General features: G+C 44.0%; 1 protein-coding gene across 11 annotated transcripts in view; it reads left to right on the forward strand.

Annotated features, from left to right (window-relative positions):
• ptprda (protein tyrosine phosphatase receptor type Da) overlaps positions 1 to 21,923 on the forward strand; it is a 622,540-nt gene extending 600,617 nt beyond the window's left edge. For 10 of the 11 annotated variants that reach the window (XM_078570553.1, XM_078570552.1, XM_078570557.1 and 7 more), the window contains one exon: positions 18,089 to 21,923. In XM_078570553.1, coding sequence (XP_078426679.1) covers positions 18,089 to 18,157 — 69 coding nt within the window. In that variant the 3' untranslated portion in view covers positions 18,158 to 21,923. The remainder of the gene's footprint in view (positions 1 to 18,088) is intronic. The other variant, XM_078570562.1, reaches the window with a different exon arrangement.
• Positions 21,924 to 24,387: the final 2,464 nt, after the last annotated feature.

The following is a 24,387-nucleotide window of genomic DNA, read 5'->3' on the forward strand; positions in this document are numbered from 1 at the left end:
TGATTCATGCTATGTGCCCTGCTCCCATCTACTGGTGCCGAGCTCAAGGGCAGTATTGGCAGAGTCACAGAGAAAGGGCTCCTGTCTGCCCAGCTGCAAAATGGTTTGTCTAATATAATAACTAGAGAGAAGCAGAAAACAAAAATATATGGGCAGAAATTAGAGTGAATAATGCCCATAAGTGTTCAAGATCAATTGCATAGCCCATCACGGTAGCTGAGTGCTGAACGGATGAAAAACCTAAGGTGGCCCAAATTATTCTGTACAAATTCTCACGTGTAACTAAATCAGAACAACTCCCAGGTTAGCAACACCATTAATCAAGAGCAACAAATTCCATATCTTGGCACCTTTAGCCAAATACTCAGAGTGACGATGAAAATTTGCATTATCACCTTCATCACCTACTACATTGTGCTGATGTCAAGTGCATACGTCTCTAGCGAAAACTGCAAAGCCACATTGAGGTATTTTCCAGGGTGGGGGAGTTTAGTGTCATAATTTTGAAAAACAAAATAATTGTTAACTGGGAGTGGGTTTCTGTATTCATGACGGTTTTCCCAGCACGATCACCTGCTCCTCACTGGGGTGAGCTGGAAGAAATGTATAAGACCCACCTGTAATGGTTTGGGTGTGGCGGGTGGGGGGGGGTGTGCTTTTGATCCTTGCTGGTGACAGTACTTGGCACTGTCTCTAGCAAGGTGGCATTGCAAATATTCAACACAATGTATTAGCTATAGATCATTACCTTCTGAACAAACAATATTGAATGGGGTTGTCAACTCAACTTTGAAGAACTCCCAGGGATTTCATCACATGGCCTTCAAATGTCCTGCCCCACACTCCTACCATTTGTCACCCAGCATGTCCATCCTTGGGATACACTTCCTTCCACATGCCAATTAAAAAGAGAAGACATTCTTTGGCCCCATTATTTGTGGGGAAGGATTGGGACAGCTGAAAATGGTCAGGGACACAGAAGTGCAACCAGCAATATCTTTCTTCCCACTCAACAGGCAACCAAATGGACAGGCTGCCAATGCAAAATTCAACAGCAGGAGGCCACAGTCCCCAGCAACTAGGGGAGGAGTTTAGGGGGTTGTGTTGGGGGCAGGCAGGTGGGCCATGATCAGGGCTTGGCAAGACAGCCAACAAGGCTTGTGAAGGAGTAGGGGTTGGATGGGGAAGGTCAGCTGCGAATTTGTTTTTGGAGAGAGAGAGATTGACATGGAGTGGCTGGGCAGAGGGGGTGAATGAACATGGCGAGGAGAGCATGGAGATGTTAGGGCCAGCAGACGGGAGGCTGAAGGCTTCTTTGAGGGGGAGGGGCAGTCACCCCTGCTCCTCCTGGCCCTCAGAGAGTGCTGGAAAAGCACTTACGTTGTGGAGCCGCTGGCCCCTGCCTCCCATTTTACCACTGGGTTTTCTGACCCCGGAGTACCCACATAGCAACTGTAAAATTTAAAGTGGATTCTGACTTACACTGAGGAAGCCAGTCATGTACGTGATGATTTGGGGCCACGTTCCACCCCCACGCCCTTTTCTGCACGTTATGGGGGATTGGGTTAACGTTTGTTGCCTCCTTAGGTAAAGAAGCTTATCACATAGCCTTTCTTCCCATTTACAATATTTTAATCACTAATAAACAAAAGTGTTCTTGTCACTGTGCAATATAGCCATATCATAGAACTGGCCATGTGACCAATTAAATATAATATTACGAAGCTGTGACTCTTTATTTTTGAAAAAATGATTTTTCAACTTTCAACTGGCTGGAAATCTTGCAATTTGAACTGAGAGGGGAAACTGCTTGAAACTGCAAGGTCACCTTCCAAGATGAAGGTGAGAAACAAACAAATCACCCTTAAGGGAGTGCGAAGAGAGAGACATCTCTGATAATCCAAGCACCCATCGAAACTCGCAAGTGTTTAAAGAAGATGCAAAAGAAAAATTTTGAATATTGAAGTAATGACAGCCAACAGAGAGACCCACCCAAAACCTCTTGGAAATGCAAAATGGGTGAAGTATTTCAAGGCAAAGCTACTAGCCACTAGAGAGAGATTGCAAGCGACACAAGTAGTGTCCGGAAAGTCTTCAGCAGAGGACAAAGCTGAGGGCTATTCATGCTCTCCCTCTTTCTCTTTTGGAATGAGAATGTCACCTGGTTTGAGGAGCCAACTCTACCAGAAACCTATCAACGAACCGAGATCTCATAATACTTGCAATATTATCTACATCTGACTGCATCCAAGAAACCAGCTCAACCAAATCGGCCACAGTGTTTAAAATCTATGCCTCAGGGACATTCAAAGACTCTTAACTGTATATCCTTTTACCTTTTTTTTTCATTGGGCTCTAACTCCCCTTATTTCTGATGCGTGCGTGTGTGTGTCCTAATAACTGCATGAGGGTTAGATGCTTGATGTCACATTTTTATTATTAATTTTCTCGGGTTTAGGGGTTAATAAATTTGCTCTTTCTTTGACTCAAGAAAAACATGTTTGATTGGTTCCTTATTGCTCTCAGCTTAAATAGTTAAATACACTCTGATTTGGAAAATGCATATCCTTGTTAAAAAAAAAGAAACTTAAACCTTTCTGTGACCAACTGAGGAGGTTTTTTTTTATTCATTAATGGGATGTGGGTGTCGCTGGCTAGGCCAGCATTTATTGCCCATCTCTAATTGCCCTTGAGATGGTGGTGGTGAGGCTGAATAGAGCTGGAACCCAGTTCACCCCTTCTCACCTGGTTTTAACAACAGAAAATAACCATCAAGTTAAGGACTAAGTCCTATCCCAGTGCAAATTCCATAGCCCACATAAATTGGTTACTAACTTGGAACTTGGGTGACTGTCATGATAATGAAGGAAAAAAATGCCAAATTGCATGTGGAAATATTAGACTTTTAAAAACTTGGGTCTTATTTTTAAAGAAATGCACACAAACCACTGGCTGGGGTGCTGCAGGGTGACTCCCTAAGAGATAATGGAATACCATCCTGTTGCCAGACGAGGTACTTCTAAAGACATGCAGAAACTAATTGCTCCTTCCGGTAGAGACAATGGGACATAATGGGAGATGAGTATCATCTCATCAAGAAATCATGTGAGAAATGCACAGACAGATTTGTGAATTTACTTCCCACTTGGAATATACAAAGAAGGGGTTGAACGTGAGCTGGAAAGCTGCCCCGGCGCCTGTCTGTTAGTGGGTGTTCTGAGAGAGAGCAAGTGCTGGAGGTTTGGCTCAGAAGTAACAGCCACACACAGTACCCCTGCAAATCACAATTTTGCAGGTATCCTGTTCTCTCTCCCTCTCTACCGAATTCAACTCTACTGGAACCTCAAAACCGACTATTGATCTAGTGGAGTTAACTCTTGTGGAACTTTGAAACCGACTATTTATCTACTGGAGTCAACTCTACTGGAACCTTGAATCTAACTATTTGCCTTCTGGAGTCAATTCTACTGGAATCTCAAATCACAACGACCACAATGCTCAATCGCCTATTCCCCACGAATCAAGGACTGTTCTGTATACCTTTTCTTAAAACATATTCACTTACTTCAAGCTAAATTCTTACTTTTTAACTTGCATGACTGTATATGCATGTGTTTTATCCTTTCTTGCCATTAGTAATTAATAAACTTACTCTTACCATTAACTCAAGAAAGTTTGATCAAATTTGCTCCTTCAAAACCAGACGATTGGGTCTGGGAAAAAGGTATCTGCAAAAGAGATCCCTTTTAGATTGAAACTTCTTGCGACCAACAGGAGGGGAGGCTGAATAAAGACACGGAGCCAGTTCATCCCTCCTCACCCGGGTCTCCCTCCTCACCCGGGTCATAACAATTTAGGGGTGTCCCAGTCAGAAAGTGACTAATTGAAGGGTCTCGCCTGGATCAACAACTTTTGGGAACCTCACCTGGAGGTGGACTGTAACAAATTGGAGCGTTCCTTCTGGATTTGAACAAATTAGGGGCTCGGAGTCTGGAATATTTTTTCCCACAGGCCAAACGAATGAATTAGAGTGGGGAAAGTAAATTGTCCTTTTGAAATCAATTGATTTCTTGAGTCTATACTACTGACATGTTAGAATGTCCACTTTTGATGCTAGTACCTTTCTAGCAGAACTAGAAGCAGTTAATTTTGAGGATCTAAAGGTTCTGTCCCTCAAACAGTTAAAAGAGTTAGCGAGGTGTTTACGATTAGAATTTTGGCCAAAAGCCAGAAAACCTGAAATTTTAAAAGGGGGTGGCCAATGGAAATTGACGATGATGAAATGGATAGCATAGCAGTAGAGAGATTAAAATTGGAGAAGTGGAAATTAGAATTTCAGGAGAGTGATAGGAAACTGAGCACCCATGAGAGAGAAGGAAATTCTGGGGGCCCACCTCAGGACAGAAAGGGTGGTGCTGAAAAGAAAAGTCAAGCCAAGAAGCCTGTGTGTTTTAACTGCTGAAAGGTAGGACATGTCTGGGCCAACTGCTTGAGGCTATAGGAAAAACCAGTGGGATTTATTGGGGTGCATACACCCCATGCAGAGAATGGGAGTCAGTCAGAGAGCATAGCAGACCAGGCTAGGCTTTGACTACAGCTGTGAATCCCTAAAGGGGCACTCCTGAGAGTGCGGATAAGGTTAAACGAATCCCTGAGATTTATAAGGATTTTGTACCTGAAGGAAGGGTGGCCACATTTCCCCAGGCTGAGGTGAGTAAGCTTGTAGTAATACCGAGGGATACAGGGGCCAGCCAGACTCTACTGCTGGGAAAAGGCATGACGTTCCCACCAGAGATTGCCATAGGTAAAGGGGATTGAAGGAGGATACATGCCCATTCCTCTATACCGGGCACATCTGGAGTGCAACTTTCTATCAGGGCCAGTGACCATGGGAGTCGTCCCCAGTTTGCCTGTGGATGGGGTCAACCTGCTCCTTGGCCAAAGGTAATAGCATCTCCAGTAGCCTCAGAGAACCCCTTGAGGCCAATGAGACCGAACAGCTACAGGAGAAAGTACCTGGCATTTTCCCTGACTGTGTGGTAACCCATTCAATGGCTCAACAAGCTCCAACAGAGGAAGCTGAAGTGGCACTCCAGACGCAAAACCCTCCGGTCTAGTTATCTTTCGGGAGCTTAAGGGATCCTAAGCAGGTGATAAAAAAAATCTTCATTTGTAATGACCCAGCAAGCTGACCCACAGCGAAAAACATTAGCTCAGACTGCTCACAATGCAGCCGAAGCAGAAGCAATCCCTGAATGCTACTACATTAAAAATGAGTTGCTGATGAGGAAATGGAGACCCCTCATAGACCTGCAAATGAGGAGTGGACAGTGATCCAAGATGTGGCAGTGCCGCCGAAGTACCATGGGGAAATCTTGTGGCTAACTCTCAAAATTTTGATGGCTGGGCAGGTCGGTGTACGCAAAACCCAAGCCCACATCGGCCAGCATTTCTCCTGGCGGCACCTCCACAGGGACATAGTAAGATTTAGCAGAATCTACCACACGTGCCAGATTGTGGGAAAACTCCAACCTGCAATAAGATCTGCACCTATGATTCCCCTGCCGGCTTTTGGGGAACCATTCAGCAAAGTGTTAGCGGACTGTGTGGGGCCCCTGCCCAAAGCAAACAGGGGGCCACAGGTATATCCTTACCATCATGACGTGGCTACCCGCTTCCCAGAGGCTGTGCCCCTGAGAACCATATCTGCCAAAACAGTGGTGAGGAAATTGACCCAATTTTTTACCAGGTATGATCTACCCACCGAGATCCAGTTGGGTCAGGGCTCAAATTTTATGTCCAAGATATTCCAGGAAGTCATGGGTAACCTGGGTGTGACCCAGCTCAAGCCTTCCGCGTATCACCCGCAGTCCCAGGGGGCGCTAGAATAGTACCACCAAACCCTAAAAACAATGATGAGGGCACACTGCCAGGAGTACCCTCATAACAGGGATAAAAGGCTAGGTTTCCTTCTCTTCGCTACCAGGAACTCACTGGGTTTACTCCAGTTGAATTAGTTTAAGGGCACCATGGGCGAGGGCCTTTGAAACTAATCCAGGAGAGGTTTTTAGAGCATGAGGAGCTCTCCATTTTGGATTATGGAGCTGTGTTCCGGGAGCGGTTCATGAGAACCTGCGAGATGGCCTGAGATCACGTGAAAATCCCCCAGACAGCCATGAAAAGACAAGCCTACAGACATGCTAGGACCCGAACCTTTTAACCTGGAGACTGTGGGCGGAACTTTCCAAACCCACTGGCTGTGGGTGTGATAGGTTGCAGGCATGGGAAATATGGCGCAACCTGCTCCATGACAGTGTGGAGGCAGGTCGTGACCTTCCGCTCAGCCCACCAACGGAGGGCCGTGTTTACCCCTATTGGTCGGCGGGGAGCTAATTGTAATACATTATAATATAATTAAAAGACCATCACGTCAGGCTCTTGGAACCCCGCCATATTGTCCGTCTACATCGGTGGGAAAGCATGTCGATGTGTTTCACAACCGCACGCAGGCGACGTGCACTTGGCCGCCTTCACTTTGGGGGAACTGAGGTGAGTGAGCAACAGCGTTCTCCACAGCTCACCTGTTGTTTACAGGCTTCAGAGGTGCTGGGAGGGTGCGGGGAAACCGATGCCTGGCCCCAGAGGTGACTGCTAAGAGGGCGGATGGTGCTCGGGGACATGTGCTGGCCAGCCTTGGAGACAACTGCTGAGGAGGGGTGGGGAGAGTCAGTGCTGCCCTGGCACTGCATCCCACGCACAGGCAATCGAGGTGGGGATAAGGGTAAGCGAGGGGAGTGGCCACGCATTAGGGACATCTGTATAAACTGACCATGCCTCCGCTACTGAGGCTGGACCATCACTATGATCTGAAGGCTGCACAGAGCACAGGGAATAGGCCCTGGACTGAGACACCTGCCTTTATCTTGTGCAGAGAGGTTTCACATCTGAGTGACAAGAACACTGCTCACCAGAACAAGGAGCCACAGGCAGGGAGACATTCTTGGGAGTTTACTGACGATAGTGAACAGTATGTACACATGATCAACACCCGTGGCTAGGCTGTGCAACTACCTTTACCTAACTTTCCTAGCCCTGCTGCTACGTCTTGGTGCTCCCTAGACATCCACAGCGGAGTTGGAAGCAGCCTGCTGACTGTGACGCCCTGTCTGTGATGACTTTGGCCAGCATCCTTTGGAGGGCCAAGACTTGGAGGGCCCCGGCCTGCTTTTGGGGTCCTGCTGTATGGCAGTGGCACCCTCCTCGGCCTAAGGAGCTGGATCTGCGCAGGACAGAGGAAGATAGGAGTCAGATGGGCCGGACATTCCCAGAGTCACCTGGGTGGATGGCCCTGGAGCATGCATCTGCTGATCCCCCTCCCTATGGGTGTCCGAGAGCCCCTGGCTGACTCCATGAGCAGAAGTGGTAGCTGGAATGAGATCGAGTTGTCCAGCACCCCTCTCGCGTACACACTGTTGGAGACCAACTATGGCATCAGCGATGGAGTTAAGCCCGCGCAGCAGTGATGTCCCGGACCAAGGTCTCCATGACGGCTGCCGTCCTGCCAGTGTTGACCTCGGTACGTTGGCATGCTGGCGCTACGATCTCAACCTGAAGATGGACGCACTCCTCCATCGTGCCTTGCAATCTGAGGACTGCAGCGGACATCTCTTCCTGTTGATTCCCGAGCTTGCCTTTGCAACTCCAGCAACTGTGACATGACAGAGTCCAGAGGCTCGTCATCTGACTTGAACTCAGCAACGTTCTGGTCTCCAGCAGTCCTCTGAGTGCCGGGGACCTGGGAAGTCCCTGCCTCCGCCTGCTGTGGATCAGAAAGTGTGATGTGCTCACCAGATGTGATCCCGAGGCTACGCTAAAGTTAGGTCCCAGTGAGGTGTGTGTCTCTGCACTGGTGGAGGGTGTGGGTGAGCGCTGTGACGGGACTTCAAGGAGGGTGCCTTCAGATTCCTCTTCAGAGGTTTCTTCGGAGCTTGATTGGAGGCCCTGGGTCATGGACTCTGTTGGCTGTTTGGCAGATGTGCCTGCAAAAGCAAGGGGAGATAAATAGTGCATGGCAGTGGCCTGTGAAAGAAGACACGTCACTCACAGCATAGTTGTTTGATGGATTTTGCTGGATCCTCACTTGGTAGAGCAGCGCCAACCTCACCATCAGCACAGGACAAGCCCCGGTCAACGCCAACCAGCTGGCTCTGCTTTCGAATTCTGTCAGAACTTTGATTTCCGGCATCCCTCCACCTGTCTGCGACCTTTCCCTCCTGTTGTGAGCCAGTTTGTCCTGCATGGATAGAGATGGGGAGAGTATATCAGGATGCCTGCCGGGTCAGATGATAAGTATTCCTGGCATGTATGGGATATTGAGTGGTTCCATGGATGGGATGAGGACAATGACGGTGTGTGTGAAAGAGTGAATGGTGATGTCTCTTGAACTGGCAGTGAGTGAGGGCCCTGTGAATATGTGATGGGTTTGTGAGTGTCTGAGTTGGGAGTGATGAAGAGTGACTTAGCCTGGTGAAACGGAGGAGGTCATTCATCGTTTTGTGGCACTGGGTGGCTGTCCTCCTCTGCAGGGTATTCGCACTGACCACTATTGCCACCGCCGCCCAAGCCAGTTAGTGACATTGCTACCCATCCTGCAGCCAGAACAGGGATAGAGCAAATTCTGTCAGGCCTCCGCAGCATCCAGCAGTCTCTCGCGGGACCCGCCGTTGAAGCGGGGGCTGCAGTTTTTTTGTCTTTGCTGTCCATGTCTCCCAGATAGCGGTGGTGAGCTGGTGTCGATGAGCGCTTTGTTGGTGGCTGCATTTTAAAGATGGCAGCCAGCATGATGCAACAGCGGGGTGATGGCAAGTGGGCGAATGAGACCCCGCCTGCCATGGAAACGGCGTGTTTCCCGGGAATGCATAAATAATGAGGCGGGCTCGAGAAGATACAGCATGAAAACCTGCCATTTGCGTTGGCGGGTAAGACTCCATTTTACCCGCCCGCTACCGCACTTAGTACACTTCTGGGAAAATTCCGCCCTATATGTTAGTGCTCCTACCAACACCAGGTGAACCTTTACAGGCCCAGTTCAGTGGCCCGTACAGAGTAACAAAGCGATGCGGGGAAGTGAACTATCTAATTGAGACACCAGATCAGGGGAAAAAGCAAAGGCTGTACCATGTCAACATGATAAGGCGATATCACAGCCGGGAAGAGAACAAACAAGTAGTGGTCTGCCCATTGCCATCGACCTGGAGGAGGAGGGGAGCAGTGAGGATGAATTGGAGGGAGACGTGGGTGAGGCCCATGTTGAACCTCCTCCTGCCCAGCTAACCAACACAGAAATACCAGCCAACTTAGACACCTTGTTCTCCCACCAAGGTTCAGAACAGCGATCAGACTTGATGAGGCTGCTTACTGCATTTAAAGCTTTATGCAGAGACAAGCCAGGCTGCACCACCCTAGCTCTACATGATGTGGATGTGAGGGGGGCCCCTCCCATAAGACAATACCCCCACCGGCTAGGCCCAGAGAAGTTGGTCCAGGTCTGAGAGGAGATTAACTACATGCTGGAGCACCAATTAATAGGGCCTAGCAACAGTAGCTGGAGCTCCCCAGTTGTGCTCGTGCCCAAGCTGCAAGGCTCCACAAGGCTCTGCATTGACTACCGAAAAGTTAATGCTGTGACCAGAGCCAACTCCTACCCGATACACCGGCTGGAAGACTGCATAGATAGGGGAGGTAAAGCAGCCAACATTACAAAGATAGATTTACTCAAAGGATACTGGTAGATTGCCTTGACGGCCCGCGTGAAGGAAATCTCCGCCTTTGTAACTCAAACGCGTTATACCAGTGTCGGGTTATGCCCTTCGGACTCTGAAATACCCTGGCTACCTTCCAAAGGTTGATGAACCAGGTAGTGGCGGGCATGTCCAATTGCGTTGTGTATTTGGACGACCTCCTGGTGTACGACGACACCTGGGAAAGCCATGTACAACCACTGGAAGCCCTTTTCCAGAGAGTGCAGTCAGCTGACCCAATGGTCAATCACGCAAAGAGCAAGGCTATAGTGACCTATCTAGGGTACGTGGTCGGTCAAGGACAGATACTGCCCAGGGCTGCCAAGGTGCAAGCTGTAGCCCAGTTCCCTGTTCCCGCTACAAAACGGGAAATCATGAGGCTCTTGGGGATGTGTGGGTTCTACCGCAAGTTTGTCCCAAACTTTAGCACAGTAGCCCCCCGCTGACAGACCTACTACAGAAAAAAGCAAAGGTCGTATGGACCGAGAAATGCCATACGGCTTTCAAAAAGCTGAAGGCCATTTTAATAGACGAGCCTGTACTTGCAGCCCCGGACTTTAATCGGACATTTAAAGTAGCCATTGGGCAGAATTTCACCCATGTGTGTTGGGCGGGCGGGAAGCCGACCGCCGGCCGTGATCCAGGCCGGAAGGCGATTTCACGCTGGCGGGCCAATTAAGGCCCACCCAGCATGAAACGGGAGTGGCAGCGCTCAGCACTGCCTATACTGGGGAGGGAGGGAATGCGAGCCTGGCGAGCGCTACCTTTGCGGATGCACGTTTCATAACCTCCCTGAGGCACAGAGCTGCCTCGCGGAGATTAAGTGTTATAAAGAAAATAAAAATGTAATGAAACATGCCCCCTCATGTGACAGAGTCATGTTTCATTACATTTTTATTTTCTTTATTGTTTTTTATAACGCTTGAGCGGGTTGGGTGCATGCCCGTCGAGCTAAAAATATTACCCATTGATGCGAGTGACATTGGGGTAGGGGCTGTTCTCCTACAGGAGGATGAATCAGGAATAGAGAGACCAATCAGGTAATTTTCTAAAAAGCTCAACAAGCATCAGAAACCATACTCCACAGTAGAGAAGGAGATCTTTGGTTTATTACAGGCCCTCAGACACTTTGAGATATATGTCCGAAATGGGCACAGAGAGACCACAGTCTATACTGACCACAATCTGTTAACTTTTGTAGAAAAGTTGAAGATCCAGAATGCCAGGTTATTCCATTGGAGTTTGTCCCTCCAGCCAAACCACTTAAAAATCACCCACATTCCTGGGAATTTAAATGTTATTGCGGACACCCTGTCCAGAACTTAAAGGAGCCCAATTAGAACCAGAAAAGATAAATTGACCAGTGCTAAAAGAATGAATGTGTATGAGGTGTTTCGTTGTTTATAAGTTTTTCCCTTTTTGTAATGAAATGAGAATGAATCTCATTTCATTCTGGGGAAGAAGGGAAGTGCCATCATGATGAAGAGAAAAACACCAAAATGCATCTGGAAATATTGAACTTTAAAAACACATGAGTTTTTAATAGAAATACACACAAGCCACGGGCTGGAATGCTACAGGGTAACTCCCTAAGAAATAATGGAACCCCACCCTGTTGCCAGACAAGGCAATTGTAAAGACATTCAGAAAATAATTGCTCCCTCCGATAGAGACAATGGGACATAATGGGAGATGAGTATCATCTCATCAAGAAATCATGTGAGCAATGCACGGACTGATTTGTGAACTTGCTCCCCACTTGGAATATACAAAGAAGTGAGCTGAAAAACTGCCAAGTGTCTGTCTGTTGGTGGGTGTTCTGAGAGAGAGCAAGTGCTGGAAGTTTGATTCAGAAGTAACAGCCACACACACTACCCCAGCAAATCGCCATTTTGCAGGCATTCCGATCTCTCTCCCTCTCTACCGAATTCAACTCTACCGGAACCTTAAATCCGACTATTTGTCTGCCGGAGTCAATTCTACTGGAACCTCGAATTGCAACGGCCACAACACTCAATCACCTACTTCCCATGAGTTAAGGACTGTTCTGTATACCATATTAAAATATTTATATATATATAGATACATATATATACATATTCACTTACTTCAAGCTAAATTCTTACTTTTAACCAGTATGACTGTCTATGCATGTTTTGCCCTTTCTTGCCTTTAGTAGTTAATACGCTTACTCTTACCTTTAACTCCTGAAAGTCTGATCAAATTAGCCCCTTCAAAACCAGAACGATTGGGTCTGAGAAAAAGGTATCCGTGAAAGGGATCCCTTTCGTATTAAATCTTGTTGCAACCAACGAAGTTGGGGAGTTGCTGAATAAAGACAGGGAGCCAGTTCATCCCTCCTCACTCGGGGCATAACAACTTGGGGGTGTCCTAGCCAGACGGTGACTAATTGAGGGGTCTCGCCTAGATCAACAACCTTGGGTAACCTCAACTGGGGATGGGTCGCAACAGTGACAGACATCTACATTTTACAATCTTTTAAATTTCTCTCCCTTCTTTACCTGTGTGCGGGAGGCGACTACATGTAGTAGGAGGAAGCTCGTTTGGACAGGATGCAGGCTCACTGAAGCTGTGACCTTTGACTCCTTATGAGGCGGGGATGATTATAGAGATTATGGTTGTGGAGACAAGAGGTGGATTGGAGCTGGAGGCCTGCTCCAGTCACATAGCTGACATCTTTATTTATTTTTACTTTTCCTTATTCACTCATTCACTCACTCCCTCAATGACACTGCAGTATCCATAGGCTACAATGGATTGTCAAGCAAAACAATGGCCCAGATTTCCCAATGTTTATGTACCCATTTTGGGGCATTATTAAGGCAGTAACTGAAGTGAAGCCATTTCACCAGTTCCTTGACATCTTCTCCTACTTGTTGAACTTTCTTCAGAGAAGTGAGATGTTAATAATTGGCCGGGAGTATGGTGCCCATTGTATTTCCCATCATTGGCAATGCCTGGGTATCTGAAGTACTGTTGTATCCCTAGTATTCAGCATCACCAAGGAAATAGAATGGGATTGCCTAGTGCAGTCAGTCACACGCCAATCCATTGCACTGACCAAGATGGTTATGGCAAATAAATAAATAAAATTTACTACTCCAGGCCTTCAGCCTCAGTATTTGCTGCAGTGAACCAAGGTTCACAGCATTTACAGATCTGACCATGGCAGAGAAGTTTCTTCTAGGAACTACAGGGAACTTTTGGCATATCAGCCAGTTTATAATGCATTCAACTTGGCACTACTCCCATATACAGATAAAAAATATTATGAGGCTTTTGTGATGAAAGTGTCTTTCACTGGGTTCCCAAGTCCTAAAATGGAGATTGGATACTTCACTATAGGCTGCTTGACAGCCCCTTTCTGTGAAGAAAGGAATCTTATGCGGGAACCTGATGGAGTGCTTTTCTGTGCTGCTGCTATGGCAGGAAGCAGCCTCTGAAGCATGGACCCTAGCTTATCCAGAGGCACTGGGAACAGGATCCTGGTTACCGGCTATCACTGAGAGAGTGGACCTCACAGCTTCAGAGAAGTGTCTTTGAGATGCAGCTCTGTGCACTTTGAAGTTTGGCTGGTCCCCTTCATTCGGTGCTTCCCCGTTAAATTGACTAACCTGTTTTGATCTCTCACGAGGCAGGGAAAGGTTTGTAGGTGCTCCCCTAGCTTCACTTTCTCCAGACTGCCCTGCAATAAGTTGAAACCATCTGAGATCTTGTTGTACTACAGAGCAATAGACACCGCTGCCAGTGCAGCCGCCTGGCACATACATTGGGCGAGGCCACGCAGTTCATTCATATGCCTTTTGGTCTGCTTACATCCTTCTCTTCAGAAGAGATGCTGTCAGATCATCAAGCACGAGCCTTACAGCCAGGGACTGGCATATCTGTTGTCTCCCTTCAACTGCATCAGCCTCCATCCTCTAGCTTCCTTGTACCCTGCATCTGACCATGTTTCAATTCCTTGGCTACAGTGTATCCCCTCTAATGAATGTCTCTGTGCTGCTGATTGCAAGTGAGAGGGTGAACGAATGAGTGTTCACCAGTGTTTCTAGAGGTAGAGGGGACTGTAAGGTCTTCAGAAATGTTCTCTGTTATATCCCCACTTGTAGCTTCTAAGAAAAAAAAGTACTTGTCAGCTGTGGCTGATTTGGTAGCATTCTTGCCTCTTAAGGTTCTGGGTTTGAGCTAAAAAAACAAGGCTGACACTCCAAGCAGCACTGAGGGAGTGCTGAATTGCTGGAGGCAACATTTTTTGGATGAGGTGTTAAACTGAGGCGCCGTCTGCCTGCTTGGTGGATATAAAAGATCCCGCAACACTATTTTGAAGAAGAACAGGGAAGTTATCCCTGGTGTCCTGGTGAATATTTACCCCTTGATCAACATCACCAAAAAGAAAGATTATCACATTGCAGTCTCTGTTTGCTGTGTGCAACTTGGCTACTACGTTTCATACGTTACAACAGTGACTACACTTCAAAGGTATGTCCAGTGGCAGTAAAGCACTTTGAGATGTCCAGTGGTCATGAAAAATGTTACATAAATGTGCCTTTTTTTTCTTTCTATTAACGATGCTTCAGAAGCATTCTATTTTAATCAGGTAATTCTGTGGCTCTCGTGTGTTAGCTGATGAAGTGGCTGAATGGGAACATTAAAAAAATTTACCTTCTTACAAATCCACTATAGCACGGAGATTCCCCATCTCAGCCCAACAGTCAGGCAAGAGTTGAGGCCAATTATTGCCATTGCCTCCTTGTCATGGAATGTTAAATGCTAGATATTGGCATGTCGTGTTCCTTAGCACATATGCTGTCTTCTGGAGGATTAATGCATTCTGTTAATTGACTGCTGTAGTCTCCAGGATCTGTGGAATGACTGGCAGTCATGTTAGGTGTAAAGCAACAAGAACCTGAGATGACATCTTCAATGTGCTAGCATGAATTGCAGGATGTAGAGCGATTGATTTGAGTGTTAGCATCGCTTTGGTTCTGGATCAAGAATGGTGCCACTTAATAAAGGGAAATGTTTGACTTATTGCTCAGAGTATGCACATGTGCTTCTCTGTGAATCAGTGCATCTACCCTGTTATTCACCTGCAAGCATTCAAGCTTTTACTAACCTAGTGAGGCCATCAAACAGCAGGCCATATGGCTTAAACCTACTCCTATTTCTTATATTCTAATATATTATGTATTCCACCAATGCTACAAGGAAGTCCTTGGGATTTAGGATGTCCTAGGAAAATTTAGGCCAGAAACATTTCAAACTTAGCCTCAGAAAAGTTAGATGCCTGCTGTGTCCTTTCTGTTGCACCTATTATTTCACTCCCTCTTCTAGGAACCAGCTCATCCCTTTAACTGCATGCAAACCTTGCTTTGGAATCACTGCTTGAGGATGCTGAAGATGTGTTTCATTATGACCCTTGTGAATAGGTGGTCCACATTGTATCTGTGTTTTGCTGATGCACCGATGTCATGAATCATGATGAGTGGTATATCCTTGGTCCTCTAAAAGCCATGCCTAAAATCTTCCTAACCCTTTAAATAATACTGGCAAAGTTGACTACCGCAGGATGATAGAATAAGCCATGATATGTATAAATCTGTTCCTGTGAATGCAAGCAACCTGAATTTAAGGAGTGGTCAGAATTAGGGTTGTATTCCGGTTGGGAACATATGCTACATGTGTACAGGTAATTGAAGCCTTGCGTTTTTGTGAGTCCTGCTATGTTGTAGCCGTGGAATCTTTCCAGTTGAAAATTGCTGAAATTCCTGGGCGTGGCAAATAACCTACCAGTGACCTGCTTGACACCCTTGTGTGCTAAAGCTTGGGAATGTGATCATCACCCCCCAAACTTATCTGGAAGGACTCTGCCATATAGAAGATCAACAGTGCTGCATCCCTGACTGTACCTGGAAGAACCATCCCTGTGCAGAAGCTAGTCTGCAAGGAATCTGTGTTGATCTGTTATGATCTCCTTGAGAAATTTAATTCTGTGCAGGCAACTCCAAGTAGAAGAGCAAGTTCCTATACAGGACTTGCAATGTTTGAAAGGTGCATCTGATGTACATGTGTACTTGTCTGATATACCTTCTCTGATCCTCTTCCTCCACAACTTGCAAATGTGAAGGTATGTCCACAGCTGCTGCAAATGACAGCAGTTACAAATAAGAGATGTCATACCAGCTTAAAAAACAGCTGGAGAGGCTCAACAAAAGATCCTTTAATTTCCCTTGTCCAAAAATACTGACATATTGGATAATACTGGCCACGATTTAGTAGGTGTTAGCTGTATGAAGGTCATTTGAGTAGTGCTTATGCATTTGGAATACAGTTTTATTTTCTTTGGAGTTTAGTGTGAAAGAGAGTTGTTGAACTGAAATGTTTTTGTATATTGAGTTTTGAGAATGCATTGAATTTAATGGCCTGAATAATAATCCCTGGTTTCCATCTGTGATCACAATGATGACAATTCCACAGTCTGAGCTGCCAGAATTTGTCATTTTTCTTTCAGTGAAAGAAGCTGAAGCTATTTTTAATCAGCCTTGGCAATGAACAGTGCGGTTTTGTGTTTACATGAAACATAGTTTGTCCTTTTCCATTCTCCACTGACAAAACATTGTCACTACACATGTCAGCACCTTAGGAATATGCATGACAGTTGAAAAGAAAGAGGTCTCAACTGAAGAGACTCTTAAAGGAAGCAAATAAGTTTAGGCAAGAACAGAACACCTTTTCAGTTCTCTGTATGTCTGACAAGTTGAGCTTCGGAGTACAGGAATTGTATTTTCCTTTGCAGGGTACAAATAATCAGCATGTCATGCTCCAGTTGTAAGGGTAGAGATGTTGGGGCTTAGTTTCATTGCTTCATGCCCAAACAAACTGATTTCCCCCAGGCTCCTTGTGTTTGAAGGGAAAAATTACATGCATAATCTCCTGGGTTAGGAAACCTTCCTGTGTTGCTGAAAGGAGCACTCATTCCAGATTAGGTATAAAGGTTGGGGAATAGTATCTACCTAGAAATATAGAGGGCTAGAAAATGCAGCTGTGGTGCATCTGACCAACCCTAAAGACACTAATCTAATTTTAAATAATTCACATTCATAGCTCTATAAAGGCAATTAAACTAATATACTAAAACATGCATGATTTTGTATCATAAAAGGCAGAAATATAAAAATAAAACTGACTTCGCTCAGTGGTCATTGGCCTAAACATTGACCCATACATTACCCCTTTTATTCCAATTGCTTTCAAATTCATTGGAAGCCTGTAGATCTCAAATTTCTAGAGCAGCTTATGACAAAACACCCTCATGCTGGAAATCTCAGTCACTTATCCCTCACAATTTGAGGGTAGATCTCGTAACTTCATGTTTCCCATTTGCACCCTTTATATCACAATACTGTTTCCAGGAGTGTCATGATGTAGGTAACAAGCTGTCACACTGCAGAGAAGTGGAACAACACCTCAAAAGCTGCTTCTGTAATATAAAATGGGCTTGATAAATGCTCCTAGTCAAATGCTCAGTAGATACTTGAAGACCATTTTGTTCTTAATGAGGATAAGATAAAAACATTTAAATGCAATAGAATTTGGATGAACACCCACGACTGTATATTTTCCATTTAAATTCTTAATGTGCTCACCTGAAATTCACCTTTGCTTTTTTAGGGGAGGCATTATTCTGTTACCTCTTAATACCTCAAAAATAGGAGGGAGGAACTTCATCCAAGTGCTTAGAGTATGCAGAAGTTTGCTTTATTTCAGAGCTAGGTCAGAATGCAATTAAAGAATTCCAATCTATCATTACTATTTTATTGAATTACTTGCTGCAGCTCTGTCAAGTTCTGCAGACAGCTGCAGCATTCAAGCTTAACGAAGCAATGCTAGACCTAAAGTTCAACAGTGTTTTAAGATGCACTTCGTAATTACTCACCAGCGATGATAAACTGTATGAGAAAGAGATATAGAGGTGGCTCTCGTATAATGTCAAAGGCTAACGTTTACAGAATTGCTTAGCCTCATAGGGGGAAGCCGCCTTCGATAAAGCATGGATTGCATGACATTGTTATAATGCCTTTAGTCCAGAGCAGTCCATTGGTCCATAGGATAAAAACAATTTCACAATATAATAAACAATAGGATAAAACAATAGTACTTGCTGAACTGTAGTGTACTCACTTATATTAAACTTGAAATTCAGCTGCATCATTTACTATATTCAGAGCTCGCTTATTGGAAATACATTTCCTCTTATCTCTCTGCAGGATCAGTATCAATTCTGCTATCGAGCTGCACTGGAGTATCTTGGAAGCTTCGATCACTATGCAACGTAAAACCTGATCCACCTTGGATTTACAGTAGGCCATTTAAGATCCAGAAAGCCTCTTCTGAGCCATACAATGTGCTTGAGAAGTACTACTTACTCCTAGCTAAAGATAAATTAGTGGGGGGGAGGGAAATTTTAAAAAAACTATTCCAGGTGGACCAAGAATTGGCAGTTTAATAACCTAACTTGAAAAGAAGAGGAGAATCCTTTCTGATGTGGCATCGAAAGGATTTTTCAAATAACTCGAGGATTCAACTTTGATGATTGAAGTGGGAAAAATCCTGTTATGGAAGACAACGATTGTGTAAAGGATTACTTGAGGACTGTGAAAAATGGATTGCAAAGCTGAATCTTGAGAGTACTGTACCTGCAAGAGAATGAAAAATGTTATGAAAAGGCCAGTTCCTGACTCAAGAAACTAGTTGGACACGTTTGCTTCAACATCACCCCTTTCCACCATTCGCTCATACTAATTATTAAGAGGGAGGGAATGTTCAAATTACTGATTTAGTTTTTTAGTACTGTAATATACTGCTGACCTGTGCTTCATTTTTAACTGTGTAAACTTCTTTCCCTTTTTTAACAAAAGTTTATCATTCAATGAAGTGAATTTAAAAAGTTGCTTATTTGTTCATATTTTTTTCCAGACTGTAGCTTTTTTTAAGCTGTAGAAATGATGTATGTATCTGGCTGTAGAAACGGAATAATTTGAATTTTTCAAAGCACATTTTTTTGTGCAGTCCTTTTTATTTATCTTACCACATAATGGTCTGATTGAGTTTTTCATTTCAGTGGAAGTTACCCGTAGCAGTCAGGTAACAAATGAATCAACAAAAAAAAATGTTAAATGAAACAAGGGCCTTTATGGAATCAACAGGGAGGCGCGAAGTATAAAGCTGCTGCTACTGAATTTCTCAGATCTTCCATGTCAAGGATTTTAAGATATAGTTGAATAGCTTGCCAAATATGTTACTAGCAACCTCCATCTGAATAATAATTAGTTGTCTAGGCTCCCGTGATGAGATGGTGAGAAGTTAGTGTCTACTGGAATGCACATCAATGAACTCAGTAATCCATGTTTAGTAGGTTCATATGGTATCCTGAAACGTATCTTTGCACATGTACGCAATAAATTGCATTATAAAAAAATAAGTTTTAAACCCCTTAGCGTGGGATTTTTTTTTTGCTTCTTATACTTTATAGTCACCATGCTACAACTGGCATTAAATATAACTATATCAAATAATCACAGCGTCAGAAATAAAGTGGAGTTGAAACTCAATGTTTAATTTCTTTAAGAGGAAGGAAAATCTTGGGGGGAGATCATTCTAATTGAAAGTATTCCACATTCTTTGATGAAACTCATAGTCTAAGCAAAGGTTTTTCCTATGCTGTTTGCATGGAGTTTAATTTTCTGAATGGTATGCAAAGTCACTTTAGTAACATTACTAATCAGATGTGTCCCAGAGTGACTCTATTGCAAGGGGAAAGAGTTGCCCCCTAGCTGGGAAACTTTCATAGTTGGGGATGAAGAATTCTCAGCCAGTAGCACGATTCCCACATGATTAAAGGGCTCCAGAATGACTATGAACCTGCACGTCTTTGATGCTCACTGAGGGTACCAGTCCAGAGCACACTATGACAAGACTGCCCTGGTAAGAAAAGGAAGCCTGACTTTAGCACCTCCAAACCAGCCCAAACATCATGTCTTTATCAGAAGATCAGAAATATATTTTGCTCAGACTAAATGGGGAGTATTTTGAACAAAAATCACTCTCCCAAGATTATCCTTTCCCTTTAAGTATTGCATCAAATTACAATGATGACTTTATATGCAAATTGGGAACCATTATAATGTGTACATGATTTTTGCCTTTAATTTCTATTTCTGAACTGAAGTGCTTAGAGTGTATTTAGTTTTTAATGTACCTTAACATTATATGCATCATTTGACAATAGGTGTCATACGTAGTAAGTTTACATTGCATTTAGATATGTGCAAATCAGTAAATAATCAATGTCACAGTGGCCTAACGTCAGATATGTGCTCCTGCTATTTTACCTGGTCATCGGACATAATCATTTTTTTATGTATGTGTCCTTGATACTACAGTCACTTTTGGAGTTTTGAGCTTTTTTATATATGAATATAAAAGTTAGATTCAATATCTTAGCTGCTTACGTTGTTCCCATTGTTTTTCATGCAAGACTAAACACAACAGTGATGTTGGCCAACCAGCAGTATTAACTTGTGCTGCAGGTTATATGCAATCAGAGCACTAGAAAAATTGAAAATAAGGTAAAAGGATCTGTAAGGCATCAGTGTGGTAGAGAATAGACAGTCTGAGAGGCCAGTCACCCTGTGTCTTTTTTTTCTAAATTTTATTTTCTTTGTTCTTTCGACCTTCAAAGGTCAAAATCTGTAGTAGAAATCATACAAAAGCACTTTTTTCTAAAACAAGAAAGCTGACAGAAGGCTACCTCAGGATGGAGCTGGAGCTGTAAGAATTTATGTCATGTTGCACCTCTTCACATGTTGTTATATTAACAATCTGCTAATTGTTCTTGTAAAATACAGACCATCACCTAGTAAGAACTACCAGCCTAACCTCAATCAGTGTTGAGCCCGATTGCTAAGGTTGCCAAGTATAACTGTTCATATATCTGTTCAGTTGATGGTTGTTCTTTAAAAATAAAGTATCTGTTTTGTACCAAGAGCCATTTGTTAAACCGTAAAAACATGCTGAGTGAGAAAATGTTCCAATAGAGGTCTTGTTTGGAATGCATTTCTTTTTGCCCAGAGCTGATAAAGAAAATTTTGAAATATTGAAATTGAAAATCAAAATGTAGGTGCTGGGGAAATCTACAATAAAAGGAGTAAGCTGTCAAGAATACCCACCGTATTTGCTGCTTTTCTAACTTAGCTTCTCATTGATGTGTGTTCCTGTTTGCACTCACTCTCTCCCATTCCAGTATCACTGTCTTATTAAAACCTCTTATTCTGCAAATTCCTTCATAACTTGCAGGAGGATATATTTTCCTCTCCTTTTAAGGCTGACAAGGTGCTATAATTATTTAACCTTTATCCCATGTAGGCAATATATATGTATAATTTTTTTAATTAGTTGCCATATAAATAGCTGACATTTGTACAAAACACATATATTTTAATTTAGCAAAATTTTTGCTGATTATTTCCTCACATTAGCTGTTGCTTCTTGTTAATGATCCATTTTACAAAAATCTAAAGTCCTCCAGGCAGATGTGCACTTTTCCAAAACTTTGTACTATGCACTGCCCTAGTGATTCTACACCCAACATTACATGCTACTTGGACCCTTGTATAACTTATGCGTTCACTCTAGGTATGTATGTAAATAACACAATTTTAAAAGAGAAAGGTTGCTCCAATGATGCCCCGATACTCCAGCAAATCTCTCAACGGCTTCAAATTCCATCATACCCCACCTTGTTATGTGACTTTGCCATTCAAGCTTGGAGTGTCTTGATTTTTTTTTGGAAAGTAACATTGTGTTCACTGCTCTTGTTTGAATGCATAGATTGAACAAAACAAAATGTAAAATGGCTTGTTCAAAGAATCATACAATTACCTCTACTTAGTAGTTAGCATAAATGTTTTACAGATTGAAAGGCGTGCTTTTTATTTTCTTACTTAGGTTACATTGGTGGCAAAAAGTCTGTAAGAAAATCAGTTCTTTGCTGACACAAGTTCCATTTGTTACAAATGAATTCTAATAAAAATGTCAGTGTTATGCACCAGTGGTCTTTCTTATTAAGCTCTAAGGCAGTTTTCATGGGTAGAATTTTCCGCTCGGTGTGCAGGCGCGCACCTGACATGCTCGAAGGTAAAATAGCGCGCGATGGCGTAGGGCAAGCATCCCGACGTCATTGCATACTCGCACGACATTTCAGTCGGCAGGCACACGCGAGATTCGGCAGCGCGCCCGCCGACAATTGAGAGACCTGTTAAGGCCATTAAAGTTTCAATTAACTGGGATTTTTCACTGCCCTTCCAACATTACGGTTGACGGGCAGGCGAATCAGCCAGGCGGCCTTTGCATTTTTGAGGAAACCTCACCCAAGGGCAGGATGAGGTTTCCGAGATTAATTAAAAAATAGAAATGTGAGGACATAATTTTCAACACCCGTATGTTGAGGTGACTCATTCTGACGTGTGGACATTGTTTCCGGATTTTACAATACAATTTTATTGATTTTAATGTCGTCAGCTCCCTGAGGCAGCTCTCTGCCTTTAGGAAGCTTTCCTTCCGCGCTCCCTTGCGCCCGCGCTGACTTCAGCGCTTGCCCTCCTCCTGCCCCCACCCCGGCAGTGCTGAGCCTTTCAGCGCGCCTTTCACGCTGGCCGGCCATTAATTGGCCAGCCAGTGTGAAATCGGGGAGGGGTGGGGGGGGGTGCCAATCGTGATCGGTGGTCCGTTCCCTAGCCGCTCCCAGGCCCGCCGTTCGCAGCTGCCCGCCGACCCAAAAATTCTACCCCGTAGTTTTGTTGTGGCTGCAGCAGGTGTACTTGTGAAACAGGTTAACGTTTAGTTTTGGAGGTAGATAGATTCTTGTTAGGCAAGGGAATCTAAGGTTGTTGGGGGTAGATGCAAATGTGTAATCAAAACACACAGATCAGCCATGATCTCATTGAATTTTGGAGCAGGCTCGAGGGGCTGAAAGGCCTACTTGTGTTCCTACTTTGTATTTTCAGCCAGGCTTCATAGCTGTTCTTTCAGAAGTTATGGCTGCTGGCCCACTCATTGAATTTGACCACACAGCCTCCGCACCCCACACCCCCCCACAAAAGAAAAATGTTTTTCATTGACACTAGATTTGAAAGGGTTTTTAAAAATATATACTGCTGGTTTCTAAGGCCAACAAAGGCAAAGCCTGTGGATGAAATACATCAAGTCCCAAGTAACTGACAGAGGAAATTTAGCCCTTAAAATACATGTGACTTCTTACTTATGTACATTTGGTGAAGCTTGTGCACAAACAATATATCCAAATTGATATGGTTAGGAACAGGATTTGGCCAGAAACCCAACACAGGCTAATATAGAGAACATTGGCCTAGTAATGACATTGTTCAGCAGTCAACAAAAAACTTGTGGTGGTGGGGGGAGGGGGGTGCAAGTTAGCTTTGTGAGGTATTGCCTCCTTTCATGTGAATTTCAGGTCTTCCACTTGACTTGGGGGGGACAAAAAGCTAACTGGGGTAAGTCTTTTAAAGGACAGTGTTGAATCAAAACTGGAAAGTTTCAAGTCCATCACAACCTGAGTATGATAGCAGCAGTGTCCCAAAGAAGAACCAGCCAAACAAGTCCAGCACTTTGCAACCACACTTTTGGCTGAGGGTATAGCTGCTTCCTGGGGGTAACTGCTCCAGTCAGAGCAATTATCCGAAATCCAGAAGGAAAAACTCCACGTCTGCTGATTCCAGCAATACAACTCAAGGACACATTACCCTCCACTACAGGATGGGGAGGCCTTAGTGGTAGAACCCATTTGAATTTTAGCATTTCATCTGACAAGTATGTTGCCAACACCATAGTGCAAGGATTCAATAATTTTCTTTGGATTGACAGCAAACGAGGGATATTTTGAGAAAAGAGTACATTGTCCATTGAGGTCATAGGAAAATTTCCATTTTGACAGAAAACTCAGTCTTACCTCTGTTGCAACATATCTTAGACCATAGGGCTATGAATGCCTTTATCCTGAAGGAGATATTTAAGATGGTAACCTGCTGCAGATCACACAAAATGTAGAACGTTGAGACCAATTACTGCAGTCAACCAGAAGTGCATTATGACAACTATACTTATTGTTTGCTGAGATTATACAGGTTTTACAGTCTGAAAACAGTACACCGAGTGTTAATTATACACTTATCTGTGAACTGGCCTTTGCAAAGAAAATGCACATTATATAATTGCATACAAAGGTTAACTAAGGTTCAGGACAGGTTTTTTTCACTGTGCGAACTAATGAAACTAAAGTCAATAGATGTTCAAGGTTTTTTGTTCAATGGCAAGCACCATTATCAAATATTACCTGCTTTTATTATTGATGAATAATTGATCATTTGAATATGATTATGAGGAATTTAGACAAATGCTGCTATTTTTTCCTGGGAGGTTTTGGGGACGGTATGACACAGAGCAGGGGATTAGCCCCAGCCTGTGATGGTGACTTTGATCAACAAAGGAG

This window comes from Cetorhinus maximus, chromosome 2 (genome assembly GCF_964194155.1).
Source record: "Cetorhinus maximus chromosome 2, sCetMax3.hap1.1, whole genome shotgun sequence".
NCBI lineage: Eukaryota > Metazoa > Chordata > Chondrichthyes > Lamniformes > Cetorhinidae > Cetorhinus > Cetorhinus maximus.